Below are 16226 nucleotides of genomic sequence, written 5' to 3'. Positions count from 1 at the left end.
TGCGGCGGGAGGGCGCGCTGGGGCCCGCGCCCAGCTCTCCCCGGGGAGGTCACGCAACCAAATGCCCTCTTGTCAGTTCCCGACGTCCTTCACTCGTTTGCAGCATCTGATACCGACTGGTCCCTTCTGCAAATGCCCACCTTCTCTGGCTTCCGGTCCTACTTTCTGGCCCTAAATGTTATGGTTTTCAAAGCTCTCTCCTCAGCCGCCTCCGTTTTTCTCTACACCGTCTCTCTCGGCAACTCATCTCATGTTATGGCTTCAGGTAGGTAAACCTGCCTTCCCAGCATAGACATCACCCAGGAGCGCCAATTCGGAATTAGCAATCACCTGGGGACCTCTCCATTGTGTTCTACTGGTGTTAGTTACATAGGCAACGAATATCACTGAGCACGTATCACATGCTAAGCACTGTCCTAGGTACTGGGGGACAAGAGTGAACGAAATGAAAATCCCTGCTTTGAAATCCGCAAGCCCCCAACTTGCTTCCCAAATCTGCCTATCTTCCACCGTTTTCTCTAATTCTAGAAGTATCATTCTCCAAGGCTCAAAACCTTGGAATCATCTCTGACTCTCCACCCCCCTTACATCCCATATGCGATTAGTTCCAAATCTGCTCAAGGCTTTCTCTCAAGTAGCCAATATGTATAGCCCTTTCTTTCCATTCAGAAGTCCCCTCAGCACCCTTTGTCTGATGTTGTGTAAGAAGCAAAGGGATCTCCTGCCTCCGGTTTGCCACCTCTGATCTCTCCTATCCACAGCAATCAAATTAATTGTCCAAAACCACAGGTCCTTTAAAACCATTGTTTCCTGGATGGAATCCAACCTCCTGAGTATGGCTTCCACATTCTGATCCATCCTCCTTTGCAACCATACTTCCTAGCGTTCCCACGTAGACCCCTTCTCTCCAGCCAGAATTTTTGAATTTTGCACTGTTCCTAAAGCTTCTCATCTACTGGGAAGCCCTTCTCTTTCACACTCACTTCTGCATATTGGGTCACAGTCACCAATGGGAGTTACTAGTGCCGTTCACTAAGTATGTCTAGCTCTCTGCCTTCTGGCACAGGCTTAGCTTGCACTCCCTCCCTTTTGAAGTTAGGTATGGCCACATGGCTCCCTGTAACCAAGAAAGTGTCATATGAGGAGACACACACAACTTCCAGACAGGAGCATTAGGAGGCAATGCACAGTCCCCATGCTCTCATCTGAGATACAGCCTCTGTCAGCCTGTGACCCTGAGTGGCCACACTAAGCAGAGCCCCGGCTGATGTGCACTGGATGTGCAGTGTAGTGTTTTGAATTATGCCCCCCCAAAACTCCCTGAAGCTTGAATTGTATTCCCCGAGTTTTATGTATTAGAAACTTGGTCCCCACTGTGACTGCTGAGGGTGGGAAGTCCTATTATGGTAATTGAAAAGTGGGGCCTTGAAAAGGTGATTGGATTGTAGGACCATGTCATAGTGAATGGATTAATAGTGGTGGTCAGGGGCGTGGTTCTGAGGGCTTTAAATGGAGAGTCATAAAGAGCTATCTCTCTCTCTCTCCGCCCTCTCTGCTTCCACCATTTCGTAATGTGAGATCCCTGGGTCACTGTCACCTACACCCAGATGTGTTCCCTAGACTTTGGACTTCCTAGCCACTGAAACTGTTAGCAATAAATTTTGTTTTCTTTATAAATCACCAAGTTTCAAGTATTTTGTTATAAGCAACAGAAACAGACTAATACATGTGCATGAACATGGAATAAGTTTGTGGAGTGTTAAGCCACTGAGAGTTGAGGGTTGTTTGTTATTGCAGCAAACCTAGCCCATCCTGACTGATATACTACCTCTGCCCTGAGATTTTCCTACCTCCAAACCAGGAGTAGGTCTATTTGTGCCTCTCTCATGGAATTTATCGCCTTTTTGTTGCATTTCTGTCTGTATCTCACTTACCTTTGAGTCTTCAGAGACTAGCACCATGACTAGAACAATAAACTATGTTATTTTAATAAATGGCAAAATAAATCTGCCACCTTCCAACTATAAAGCATTCCAAAGTTAAATGAAGGCATCAAAAACTAATTTTTCATTTGATCACTGATGGCACAACACTAGATCCGATGTAGCAAATGAGATGGCACTCCTGGCACTCAGACCTGCTGTTCTGCTGTAAAAGGAGGGACTCTTGTCATCTCCCAGCTTCCTAGACATCATTTTTTATCACGCAGAACTAAAAAAGTTTCTTGCACATAGAAAGGGCTTAGTGCTACTGTTTGAATGCAGTACATGTGCAATGCATTTACTGCAAATGCAGATCAAGACAAAGAGATGCAGGCAACCTTTCCCCTAGGATCATTGTGTCACGCCTGCTCATTGAGTGCACCCTATGTGCACTCCTGTGTGCATCCGACTCCTGTGTTCATCCCTATGACTCCTGTGTTCATCCCTATGACTCCTGTGTGCATACCTATGACTCCTGTGTGTATTCCTATGCACTCTATGTGCACTTCTGACTCCTATGTGTACTCCTATATGCATCTCTAGGACTCCTGTGTGCACTTCTATGCACACTATGTGTATTCCTATGTGCATTCCTGACTCCTGTGTGCATTCCTATGATGCCTGTGTGTATTCCCACACACTCTGTGTGCACTCCTATATGTATTCCTGTGCACCCTGTGTGCACTCCTATATGTATTCCTGGGACACCTACATGTATTCCTGGGATGCCTGCGTGTATTCCTGTGCACTCTGCGTTCCTATGACAGAAGAAGAAGAGTAACCATATGTTATGACATTAAATCCATTTGGTTTGATCCTCATAAAATTATGATATGTAAGGTAAGAGCTTTGCTTTCTAAACTATAAGTGAAGAAACCCAAAAGCAGACAGCCCAAAGAACATGGCCTGGTTCTCACACTCATAAGGATTAAATGCAACTCAAACCCAGATTTCAGCCTGAAGCCCATGTCATTTCTCTGCTGTAGGAGTGACTCATGACTGAATCATCCAAGTTCCACCATCCTACCTTTTTCACCTGCCCCACCACACTCCCTTCCCATACCTGTCACCACACTCACACTCCATAGCAATATCTGTCCTCTCTCCAGTGAGTCGTCCTCTTCCTGACCCGAGGACTCTGCCTGCTGGGAGAGTCACGTCTGTATCCCTGGGACCCCCTTAAGGGCCTCTCCAACTAGCTACCATGTCCTTGGGGCCAGGGCTGCTTACAGGGTGCACCAGGCTAAGAGACAATGGCTGAAGCTGGTGAGAATGTGGGAAACAGTGGGGCCACATCAGGCAGGTCCAGCCCATGTTTTAAATCACCCAGGCTCTGTTACTGTCCGAGATGGTGAGACCGGGGGGCCAACTCCACCGAAGCAGGTTGAGCCAGGCTTGCAGGCAGCTCTCAATCCTTCAAGGAGAAGGAGGAGTCTGCAAACAGCAAGAGGTGTGGGAAAAGCCTAGAACAAACCAAATAAAGCAGAATAAACCAGTTATGGGTTTAAATCTTCCGGAACAACAAAGTTCATATATTCCACACCTAGTACCACTTTTGTGCTGGTACAGCCCTAGCACTGCTCCGTGGAAGGTGTTTGTGGTAAACACGTACTTTCTCCATACCAGTTGTTTAGTATTCTCAAGGTGATTCTGCTTCTTCCGCACAAGCCCCCCACCCTAGCCATGACCTTCCCCACTGCACCACAACCACTTCGCATCCCTCTCCCAGTGACATCCAAATTCTGCTAAAACATCACTTCAGTGAAACTTTCCCAGGCATAATTAATCTCTTTTTCCTTAATTCTCCCAGAAGTTGCTGCACACCTCAATTAGGGCTTATGTTGTTGTGTATTTTGATTTTCCTCCTACCCATAAGAGTTCTCAAAATTTTGCAAGAAAGAGAGAGTCAGGATGGTCCGTGACACTGTGTCAGTAAGTGAAGCCCTTGCTCAGGCTGTGTGCTGTGGGGTTTCTTCGCTTACATGTTAGGAACAAAAGCATTCTCCTCTCATATCATGATTTTATGAGGATTAAGCCAAAGGGGTTTAACGTGATAACTTATGGCTGTGCTTTTTCCTGTCACACACATAGGGTGCACAGGGTAAGTTGGCATGACATGATGATCCTATAGGGAAAGGTTTTTGGCCTGCATCTCTTTTTCTTAATCTGGATTTGCAGTGAACACACTGCATATGTGTTGCATTGACACTGCATATGTGTTGTCATTGCAAATGACAGCACTGAGGGCCTTCTGTGTACAAGACACTTTTTTAGCTCTGTGAGACAAAAGATGTTGTCTAGGAGCCCTACAGCAGAATAGCAGGTTTGAGGGCCATGAGGGCCATTTTGCTGATGATACTTCATATCCAACCACCTTAGTAAATGGCTTCATGATCCATTTAGTCACCCAGTTCTGGAAGATGTTACTGACGTCCTCACTTTTCCCATCCATCCATCCACGAACAAGCACACAAGCAGATCACCCATCTGTCTTCTCTCTTTCCCTACTGCCATCCCTGATTCCAAGCCACCATCGTCTCTTCCCCAGACTACACATGGGCCCCCCAAAGCTCCCCACCTTCCACTATGTTCCCCTCCAATCCATTTCGATCACAGCAAAAGATAAAGCGCACTCTGCCACCCCCTCTCAAAACACAAAGCTCCTGAGGGCCAGGATCAGCATCTGTGAGTTTCCCCAGCACACACTTAGTAAGTCTTCCTCATGTTATTAAAAGACTACAGTTTACTTTTGGCCTGTTTTTTGTTTGATTCTGTTTTTCTCAATGTCTTTTAGGTTTCTAAATCTATAGGTTCCTACTTCATCTTTTTTACCCCCTTTTACAATTTCTTTACTGAAGAAGCCAGATCATTTGCTCTGTAGACTTCCCCACAGTCGAGATTTCACTGACTGTAGTCACTGTGTAGTCTGCTCAATGGGTCCCCTTACCCTCTGTATAGCCTGGAAACTGTTGCATCCTGAGGCTTAATCAGATAAAGGTTCGCTTTTTTTGGAAGGAAGATGTCTTCACAGGGGTGGTGTGTTCTTTTCTATGGCGAGCTCTATGCTTGAGTTCTAAATTCATCAGGAAATGGGAACAGTACTATTTCAAGTTATCATTCATTGTTTATTTAATTGTTGGAATACTTCCATAAAGTGAAATTTTTCATCATCTCTTTAGTTACCCAGTGGTAACATTTGTACAGGAAAAGAAGGATAAATGCTTGTGTCTTTGCCTTTATTTAGCCAGTGCAAAATAGTTAATTCTCCAACATCTTCCAAAGGGAACAATTGGTATTTGTTTGCTTTTGTATTATTATGGACTCTTGGACTTAAACATATTTGATATGTTTGGGTTCATTGCCGTTTTTATCCTTATTGATGCTCAAAGTGTCCCCTCTTTGGCCAGTGGGATTCTTTTCAAGCCAGCTCTGAATCCTTTTGACTAATCCTAGTCACCTTTAATCATGTTTCACTTGCTGGTATGGTGTTCCAAATTCACCTTGTACTTTTCCTGTCCACACATGCAATCAGCCATTTCTTTAAGACATCCTGTTGTCTTTTAGCAAAAAATGATATTTCGATGCCATGATTTGGACATAAGGGATGTTCATCATTACTTGGTCACTGTTTCTGGGGCTTTTGGCAGACAAAGCTAGGAATTTTGCTGGGGGGGGGTGCGGTGTAGAGACTGCAGGCTGGAATGGGGATCCAAATCCTTGACCTTGGTGTTGCCAACACTGAACTCTAACCAACTAAGCTAAGCTGCACCACCACCCTCCCTTTCTTAAAGGAATTTTTGAAAGAGATAAAATACCCATCATGTTCTTAGTGACACTTCCAATTCTAATTTAAGTCTGCAGAGTATTGACTTAATTTATTCTATCTTATGTCTGTATTTCCTTTTTTCCACACTGAGTACCCTTGTTCTCAAGTCACTTTTTTTTTTTTAGCCCTATCTCCTTTATTAAATGAAAACAACACGTGAAATTTCCCCATTAGAGTTCAGTGAATTTGCCCCAATGGAGTTTTTGTCAACTTGCCAGCTCACAAACAACAGAATATTCTAGCTTATTTGAGCAAAACAAGAAAAAGGAAATTATTAAGAGATTCTTAGAAGTCTCACAGAATGTCTGGAAGGGCCAGAGAGGGAAGAGGGGAGGAAACAGAGGGAAGAGCAGCCCTACCACACCACAGGCCCCCAGAGTTCCCACTCAAGGAGACTCCACCATAGCTCGTTCACCAGGCCAGGCCCAGACACTGTTCATGCTGCCACTGCTGCCCCAAAAGTAAGGTGTCTCCACTGCCCCCTGCAAGAAAGTGGATTCACTGTAGTGCCTGTGTCTGTCCTTTGTTCCTTCTTGAATAAGTCTCTTGTGAGTGCATCTCATTAGATCCTGAGTTACAGGTCTGTGCCCTACCTACAAGCAAGCTGAGAAGCCGAATTCTGGTTTCTACCTTAAGTAGCAGGACTCGTAAGGCAGAAATTCTCCAAATATAGGAGGGCTGCTCAAAAGACCCTGAGGTGTCCATAACCTGGGTAAATGCAGATACACTGAAATGTATCTGAGGGGTATGTGTTCTCAGAGCCTTTCTGGAAATACATTTCCCGGGCTACTTATTAGATGTTCTGTCTTCCTCTGCCTTCCCCTGCCCTGTTCCCATCATCAGCACATCCAAGTTCATCCCTCCTTCCATGCAATACGTACAGTTACAGCTCAGCCTGCTCCCTGACACATGGTGCTGCATGGGGTGTGTGTGGCTTTCATTAAAACCAAAGTCCAAGGGCTGGCCCATGGCTCACTTTGGAGAGTGTGGTGCTGATAACACCAAGGCCACGGGTTTGGATCCCTATATAGAGATGGCCGGTTCACTCACTTGGGAGAGCCTGGTGCTGACACCACCAAGTCAAGGGTTAAGATCCTCTTACCAGTTATCTTAAAAAAAAAACAAAACACCAAAGTCCACTGACTCATTTGTTTACATGCTGAGGTCAGTGCTCAGGTGAAAACAATTATCATCTGCTAAGAAGTTGGCAAAAAAAGTTTAAATGATCAAGACCATGGATTTATATTTACTATTAATAATGACATTCTTCACTCTAAGTGTACTTTGGGTCTTGAGGTATTAACTATTATGAGGCCAATGTGATTAATGAGACAAAAATTAAATGTTCAGCACATGAAGACCAGCCAATTATTTCAGTGTTTAAAATCAAGCAATATCAATCTAGTAATTTACAAAATTTCATTAAGGAATAATAAACGTAGAGCTTGAGGTTTCTTAATTTAAAAGACACAGACAAGGCTGGCAGTTGATGAGAGTGTGGTGCTGATAACACTGAAGTCCAGGGTTTGATTCCTGTATTAGCCAGTTGCCCAAAAAAAAAAAAAAAAAAAAAAGCCATACACCATTGTAGAGTCACTTTTTCCTGCCACAGTAAAAATGGCTGAAATAATACAGAGAAAATAATGTGACAACACTTCTTCTGCCAGAAAATACTGTTTTCTGTCCATTCTTCTGTCAGAAAATACTGTTGGAAGATGCACAGATTTGAAGAAACAAGCAAAAAACAAACGTCAGAGTATGGAAGGTTTGGATGAAAGCACAGATGTTTCTATTATAGCTCAGCTCTTTTTTTGATCATGAACTACACAAATGCTATTTTTCAGTGAATGTACTGGAGAAGATATGTCGCCAACAGTTAAAAATAATAATCCATAACATTCACCGAGCACTTAGTCCACGCTGGGCACCAGCTAGGTTTAGGAGCTTTATCTGTGGCCACTCACCCCTAACCCAGCAAGGTGAGCACTGTTGCTGCCCGTTTTTCAGACGGAGAAACCTATGCACCAAGCTGTTAGGTAACTTCTTCAAGGTCACTCAGCTAGTAAGGGACCAAATTAGGGAAAGAAGAGGTAGTCTGGCTTCAGAATTCCAGCTTTTAATATTATCGCTGCCTCCTAAATCTTATTTGTACTTTATGGAAAAGAATGTATTATAGAATGTCGGGGTAAATGTAATGCTGATGGATTGGCTATCCTGAGTGGAGTGACGCATTTCCAGGTAAGGTCCTCCAGGAGCTACAAAATGTCTTCATTGTTGTAATTTTGATAAGAATCAGGAACCTTAAAAATATAGTAGAATCTTTGCTATATTTTTAAGAAGATTGGAAGTGACCAAGAAAACATTTTATATTACACAGAGATTCATCTTGTGGTAAAGTATTTAAAGAGTTGTTGAACCTAAAGATGGTACATGGATGTTTTGTTTTCATTTTGAGCTGGCCAGTAAGGGGATCTGAACCCTTGACCTTTGTGTTGTAACACCGCACTCAAACCAACTGAGCTAAATGGCCAGCCTGTTTTTTGTTTGTTTTGTTTTTTTTTTAAAGATGACCTATAAGGGGATCTTAACTCTTGACTTGGTGTTATCAGCACCACGCTCTCCCAAGTGAGCAAACTGGCCATCCCTATATAGGGATCCGAACCCATGGCCTTGGTGTTATCAGCACCACACTCTCCCAAGTGAGCCACGGGCTGGCCCTCAGCCTGTTTGTTTTTAAACTAAAGACAACTATTCCAATTTGCTGACTTTTTCTAAGAAAACTCAACTATTGAGAAATCTGAAAACAGATATGATAGGATTCAAAATTCAGTATCACGCTATAATAGGTACAACCAAGGCACATAATATATATGGCACATATTAAAAATGCTTTATTGATGGAGGCCACTGCTCTAATGCAATTCTCACTTTCCAGCTATTTTTGTGGTGTCTCTTCTGGATTTTTAAAAGACAGCTTTATTGAGGTATAACTGATGTACAATAAACTGCACATATTAAAAGTGTCCAACGTGGTAAGTTGACATACATATACACCACAATCAAGAACTCCGTTTCAGCTTTGATAGCTGTTAAATACAGTATTGCAACACACTGACCTTAGAACCAGACTTTCTAATTGCTCTATTTCAAACTGTTAAAACTTAACTTAAAACACAATAAGATATGGGAGAGCATAACTCCCCCCTCCTTAAATGTGGGCTGCATATAGTGAAGTCCTTCCAAAGGGAACATTATAGGAGGGGTAAGTTCAGAGTAGATAAATCTGACAAACACCACCTCAGCCAGGTGATCAGGTCAACATCAAGTGATAAGCCATTTTGACAGGATGTGCCCTTGATATGTGATGAGGGTACTTCACCTCTGTGGTCTTCCTCCGAGTAACATGTAACCTCAAGGCCCTATCATGAGAAAAACATCAGGTGAATCCTAATAGTGGGACATCCTGCAAAATATCCAACTGTAGTCCTCAAAACTGTCAAGATTGCCAAAACAAGGAAAGTCTGAGACACTGTCACAGTCAAGAGCAGCCTAAAGAGACACAACTAAATATGATGTGGTATCCTGGGACAGAAAAAGGACATTAGGTCAAAACTAAGGAAATCTCAATCAACTATTGAGAGAGAGAATGAATGGAAGTAGTCACTTTGCTCTAAAACTAGCAATATTTTACTGGAAAAATTATTTCACCTTTTTATGCTTTCCAAATTTCTATTTATGATAGTACATGTATATAATTTTAAAATAACTATAATTTAGGGCCGGCCCGTGGCTCACTCGGGAGAGTGCGGTGCTGATAACACCAAGGCCCCGGGTTCGGATCCCATATACGGATGGCCGGTTCGCTCACTGGCTGAGCGTGGTGCTGACAACACCAAGTCAAGGGTTAAGATCCCCTTACCGGTCATCTTTTAAAAAAAAATAATAATAATAACTATAATTTAAAATATATAAATAACTTAAAATAACTATATATATATATATGGCACATATTAAAAATGTTTTATTGATGGAGGCCACTCCTCTAATCAGAAAGAGGCATTGACTTCAATATTTTAAGTTTAACCGGATCTAGGTAATCTTGGCCACAGAACTCCAGCAGATTCTTTTTTTTTTTTTGTCTTTTTGTGACCGGTAAGGGGATCGCAACCCTTGGCTTGGTGTCGCTCGCACCGCGCTCAGCCAGTGAGCGCACCGGCCATTCCTATATAGGATCTAAACCCACGGCGGGCAGCGCTCCCGTGCTCCCAAGCACTGCACTCTCCCGAGTGCGCCACGGGGCCGGCCCAGCAGATTCTTTAAGAAGTCATGCCCCCCACAATGTATATCGACAAATAAAATTAAAAAAAAAAAAAAAGGTCATGCCCCTTTAGTACCAACTATCAAAAGAAAAAAAAAATTTTTTTTTTAAAGTCTTGTCCCATTTCCCCAGGATATCAAGAATCTAAGGGAAAAGAAGAAAACTTGTCTCCTGTCCCATTCTCTGAAGATCTGGGCTGCTTCCCAGTGGGATGCACTAACAGCGTCTGTGACAGTCAAGGCCTGCCAAAAGTGGGTACCCACAGAGGACAGGACAGACGCGGTTTGTCCTTATTTCACAGCAGGTAACAAGGCAAAATGCCGGTTTCCTGTTCCATAAGGGGACTTCACTCTTTATCTTGGAAAAAAAGGAGTCCGTTGCACATAACCACAGACTTTGGCTCTGCCACTGAATAACAGCATGTGACCTTGTGGCCACCTTTCGACTGTGAAATGAGAGGGAGCCATAAAGTCCCTCCTAGTTCCTTGTATCCATTTTATCCATGTTCATGACTTCTCCTAACATAAGAGAGTATGTTCCCATGAGAGTGGACCACTGGGCCTCCCCAGATCTTTGGGACTCTTTACTCCCTAATCTGTGTCTTCTGAAATAAGAGGATCAGTTGTCACAGGAACTGAAACCAGAGCAGATCATCTGGACACCTGGGACTGGCTCAGACCTCAGCTGCTGGGCTCTGATTTGCAACTGAGAGCAGACAGGCAGGTAGGGCCTTCGAACCTGTCAGGTGCCAGACGCCAGCACCTGAGGCCGAAGGCAAGGTGGGCAGGGCCACATTCCTCAGAGGTTGGAGCTGAGTCACTGAGGCAGAAACCAGGCAATGAATAAGTTTCTCTTAGTAGCAGATGAGGGGGCTTTGCCACCCCAGGAGCAGAGGGAAGCAGCCGAGGGTGAGGCTGACCCGGCAGTCCCTGCATTATAGACATTTCATGGGTATTTCCTCACAAAATTAAAAAACCTAATCTCTACATGGCCACCATATCTACATAGCTATACCTACAGTACAGGGGGTATTTGCAATTTCATCAGTCCCAAACCTCTCCTAGGCCCATCATCACTAGGCATGTCGATAATGGATAAAAGTCTTGAGCTGACCAGTTGGATGGGTGCTGGTTGCCAGGCACAAACTTCTAGGGAAACTCCCAGGCCCACTGTCTTCCAGGACTCTGGCGGAGCTGGGTGGCACCCTTGTTCCACCCCTTACCACTCAGTGAGAAAGGAATACCCACGCTACACGTACCTCACGAGGTTTAGACACCCAGCGAGGCCCTGCGTGTACAGCAGCGAGCACATGCAGGCACTGAAATAAAGGAAGCTGGTCTGTTAGGTCCGGAATCAGATAAGCAGCACTAGATCCATACTTTCCAGCTGATGTTGCAGAGGGTCAGGTGACAACTCTTCAGAGCATTCAGGCAGAAACTGGCTTCAAAAAAATAAAGATCCTCCCTCTTCATGACTTCCCTGGCAACAACTTGAGCAGCCAACGCAGGAGGCAGAGGCTGACAAAGAAGTGGTGATCATGATGAGGAACCAGCCTGTTCCCCTGGCTCAAGCCCAGGCACGTCCTGGCGAGGGGCTCACACAATGCTCAGTCCCTTCCCAGTATCCCCAGGAAGAGCCATGTACACCTGTACTCAGGTATATGCAATATTACCTTGATAACTACTCTGCTGTTTTAAAACTGACATTACACTAAACTAGGGTGGGGACTTTGAGGGGCTGAGCCCCTGAATTTACTCTCACACATACAGCTGAGCATTAAAAGACTTAGACGGCTAGTGAAGACCCCCCTAGGCACAGGGCCCTCCAAGTAGCTCTCAGGTCAACAAAACACCCCCTTCAATGAGAAGACACGGCCGCCTAGTGGCAGGTTAAGAAACTCAGAAATGGAGGCTGCACACATTTCTATAGAAATTCAACCACAAGCCCTACTCATTGTTTCTAGGATCATTAAGAAGAAAAGTCTCATGTTAATAAATATTGGTACCTTAAATTTTGCTGGGCAAAAACTCTGGGCAGACTTTCACTCTTATTTTATTTTTTAAATGAAAAAAGGAATTTGAGCTCAAGAGCCTAGACTTGCTTGAGTTGACTTATTTCAGCCTATGTGGTACAGCTCAGTGATCCTTCATGCAGGGGATGCCCAGCCCGTCCCCAAAGGCAGGAGGCGTAAAACCATCACCAAAGATGAATAAAACAAGGAGTCTTGGTGGAAGTTACAGTATTTATTGATGTGTTTAAACTCTGTACATTCTCCACAGATCACACCAAGGAATTTGTAGGTGAAGTTTAACCTGTGCATAGTGGGAAGAGACACAGATAGGGTCAAAGGGGAGGAGAGAAGGAAAAAAAGTTACAGGAAAATAGAAAAAAATATTCCACAGGTTACCAGAACCTTCAGATTAAAAAAAAAAAAGAAAGAAAAAGAAAAGGCTGTAAGCATCAACATTAATTATACAAGCATTACAAAGACTAGTGTGAAGGAAACAAACATCTTCAAAGCTTTCCACAGTGTCTACAGATTCATGTACTATCTGGAATATTCTTTTACATAAAAATGAACCTCCCATGTTCTCTCCTGGGTCATCAGCCGCCTCCTTTGTGGTCTTCTCTGAGTGAATACCAAAGAGGCTGGTGACAGGAGAGGGGGCAGAAGTTAAGATACAAAGGAGAAAACCGAGGGTCAGTGCCTTTGGAGAGAAATGTTCAAAGAGGGAGACCACACAGCTGGACATACTTGGAAGGGACAGTGAATATAAAAAGCTAGTCAGTAAACGACAGACAGTGGAAGAACGTCATGTATAAACTACAGGCTAATTTTTGCGGAAGAGCTGGATTTGGAAGGAAAGCAGCAGTGGACACCCCAGTCTGTACACACAAGGCTCGCTAAAAGACGCTGGAACCAAACGGCCTTTAACCTCCTTAGTGATAGGCTTGTACAGAAAACATCAAGGTACCTAGCTGTGGGAAGACCAGACTTCCAGGACTCTGATCCTTTAAAATCATCTTGAAAGGGTACCATGATGTGTTTCAATGGTCAATTACAGTTCCCTATTCCACTAAATTTCTTAGCAACTTTGAGAGCTCACTTAAAAAGGGAATACTGCTTTCTTTTCTTTAATAAAAACCAGGATAGTGAGTAAGCCTAAGGAGTTGACTTATACAGTGTAACTGAACAGCTTGCACGTACAGTCTATCATTGAAAACCAACATTTCCCATTTATATAGAGCGCATGTGTGAGACAATACAATAGAAATGGGACTTCTGATTAATTTTAAAAAAACTACATCAGTCAAATATCTGCAATAGATCATTTTTCATTTAAGGTTTATATATCATATATTGTTATATCAACATTTTTCACCCATTTAAAAGAATGGAAATTGCAATTCTACAGTAGTACTTTCTAGACGTAACGATCCAGGAGGTTGGGATATAAGATGAAACCCTTCAGAGACAACCCAAAATGCTGGACCCCTCTGGTCCACCTGCATCACCCCACTCTAGCCAAGGGTGCCACATGCTTTCTGTCACTTAAATCTGCATCTGCTCCAAGTATTTGTAGGTTGGGTTTTCATAACCATGGTTCTGCATCTTGTTCAGGTGACGCTCTTCTGGGGTGAGCATTGGGTCAACCTGGAAGAACAAAGACAGAGGGTCACTGGGGTGTTTTCAGAAGAGACCTGCACAGGGTATGTGCTCCACAATACACAAAGCAGCCCAGCAGCCTGCTTCCACTGTGCAGACCAAACAAGAGTGGTGGCAAGGGCACAGCAGGGGGAGGAAGGAAAGAAGGGAGTTTAGGAGGTGATGCTTCTGGATCTAGAGTCCTGAAAGCTGAGTTAATGGGAGAAAACAACTGGATTTCCCAGCACCACCGTGACAAGCAAGTCACTGTTGTGCTACTTCCTATTTGGAAGAGCCGAGGCAAGCCACTTAACACTCGGCTACAGGATGGGGAGTGAGACTAGGTGGCCAGTCTCCAGCAGGAGATAAGACCAAATTACTGAGACCCGCATCTGAACTAATTTTCCAGAGCACATTATATTGCTGTTGTATTTACATTGTAGAATCAAGAGACTCTGGACATAAACCCACCATCCACTAAAAATGAGTGGCAAGAAGTTCCCACTACAACCAACAGAAACAGCCTGCTTTGGCTCTTTCTAAGTTTCCTGTTGCTTCCTCCCCGCCGCTCAGTTGGTTAGAGCTCAGTGTTGTAACACCAAGGTCAGGAGTTTGGACCTCCACACGGGCCATCTGCCCCGCCCCCCCCACACACAGAAAAAAGAAAACTTGTAGCAGTCCTTTAATCTTAAGTACTAACACACCGGAAAAAGGAAACACTGAGGAAATAATCTGAGAAAATATTTTTCACCCTCTGTAGCATGAATGTTCTTATGATTTTCTGACATTCATAGTCAAAGCCCAAACCAGTGCTCAAAGTCAGCAATAGCCCCTTGTAATAGGATCAACATAATTCAGCTGTGGCAGACTTCCAAAACGTGGCCTAATATCCAGTGAGTAATTTAATTGATGATGGCCATATGTCTGGCACTGAAGAAGCAAAGACGTTTGAATCCATAAAGCTCCTGCCCCCGCCCCCGGGCAGCAGAGCCACTCTCAGCAGCATGGGCCCCAGCAGAAGGGTGCCTCACCTCCACGACCCCGTGGCTGATGGTGCCATACTGTCTCTTCCTCAGCATCACCAGGCTGATGACGATGACTGTGGCAATGGCCACTGCAATGACCAGCAGGCCAATAAGGGCACTGCTGCTCAGACTGAAGTCCTCTCGCAGTGGTCCCATGGATTCCTAAAACAACAAGGCAGACGTGGAGCAAAGTCCTGGTGACCACCTGGCAACCATGAGACAAGTAACTCAGCGAGTGTCATGCCCCCCCTTAATGTTGGCTCTAAAAACCCAAGGGAGCACCCCGCAGGGTAGCCATCCAGATGGGGAGAGCACCCGCTTCTCAATCTCCATGGAGATTTTAATTTTAGCTTTCTTCCCCAAAATATGAGAAAATGAGGAGAGGACCTTATTCACTCAAGACATCAGGCACCTCTCCCAACTTCTACCTGAACTGAGAAGGCTGGAAGGAAAAACCGCTAAGACTGACGCGAAAGCTGCACTAGTCCTGGAGCTAAACACATACCGGCTCTTCCTCAAGGCCGCCAACTCTCTCCGCATTGAAAATCATTTCCTTAACATCCAGAGTCTCATCAATGACCTGAAAGGGGAAATTTCATATAAGTATCGCTGCTTCTTTTCTGCTCCACTTACTATTTGGTGGTGGGAAGACACAACTGTTGGACACCCATGAACCAATCAGTTCTGTCACATTCAGCCAAATCCGCTCCCCAAACCTCTAAATGGGGACAACCGCGGATGCAAAATGACTGTGTAAAAGAGCTGGTCCCAGGAGGGCAGCCCCTGCAGTTTCCTTTAAGTAATGGTCGTGGAGACGTGTTTTAGGACCGAATACCACATTTAAATATCAAACCCAGTCAAGGATAATCCAGAAATAAGTGACAGAGAATGCTAGAAGAATAAAGGGGGGTATAAACCTAAGGCAGTATAAGAAACAAACCTAACTCTATTCCATTTTCAAGTTATTAAATCTCTACTCACTTAAAAACAGCCTCTACTCTGTTATTCTAATCTCCAGTTATAAATTCTATAGCAAGAGATGAGCAACTGCTCAAGAAGAGTCCTTTAACCTTCTCATGCCCAGATGCTAACCGATACAGTCAATCTGTGGGAGCAGTGGGTGCCCCCAATCTTCTACCAAGCAGAAAACAAATACACGGATGTGGCTCCTGGCAGTATCCAACCCCCTGCCCCTCGCTCTCATGATTCTCAGAAGGAAAACGTGCTGGGCAGAAAAGAACGGGCTTACCATGTTTTCATCCACTTTATTCTTACTGTTAATCACTTTTTCTTCAGCACCGATCAGTCCCCCGTCCTGCTCCCCCACTCCAGATCCTGTGTGGACAGAGATCATAGCTGAGTCTCCAAGGATGGCTGATGGGTGCCAATCCCACAGCAGCAGCAAACTCCCTCTTGAGGGCTGGGGAGC

At 44.3% G+C, this 16226-nt stretch overlaps 1 protein-coding gene across 2 annotated transcripts in view; it reads right to left on the bottom strand.

Annotated features, from left to right (window-relative positions):
- Window positions 1-12354: 12354 nt before the first annotated feature.
- Window positions 12355-16226, bottom strand: part of APLP2 (amyloid beta precursor like protein 2) — a 69969-nt gene continuing 66097 nt past the window's right edge. For both annotated transcript variants that reach the window (XM_063092493.1, XM_063092492.1), the window contains 4 exons: window positions 16047-16132; window positions 15303-15377; window positions 14804-14959; window positions 12355-13781 (listed from right to left, as the gene is read on the bottom strand). In XM_063092493.1, the coding sequence (XP_062948563.1) occupies window positions 13680-13781; window positions 14804-14959; window positions 15303-15377; window positions 16047-16132 (419 nt within the window). In that variant the 3' untranslated portion in view covers window positions 12355-13679. The remainder of the gene's footprint in view (window positions 13782-14803; window positions 14960-15302; window positions 15378-16046; window positions 16133-16226) is intronic.

The sequence above is a fragment of the Cynocephalus volans genome, chromosome 4 (assembly GCF_027409185.1).
Source record: "Cynocephalus volans isolate mCynVol1 chromosome 4, mCynVol1.pri, whole genome shotgun sequence".
Taxonomy (NCBI): Eukaryota; Metazoa; Chordata; class Mammalia; order Dermoptera; family Cynocephalidae; genus Cynocephalus; species Cynocephalus volans.
The sequence above is the reverse complement of the archived record's forward strand: the minus strand, read 5'-3'. Positions and strand labels throughout refer to the sequence as shown.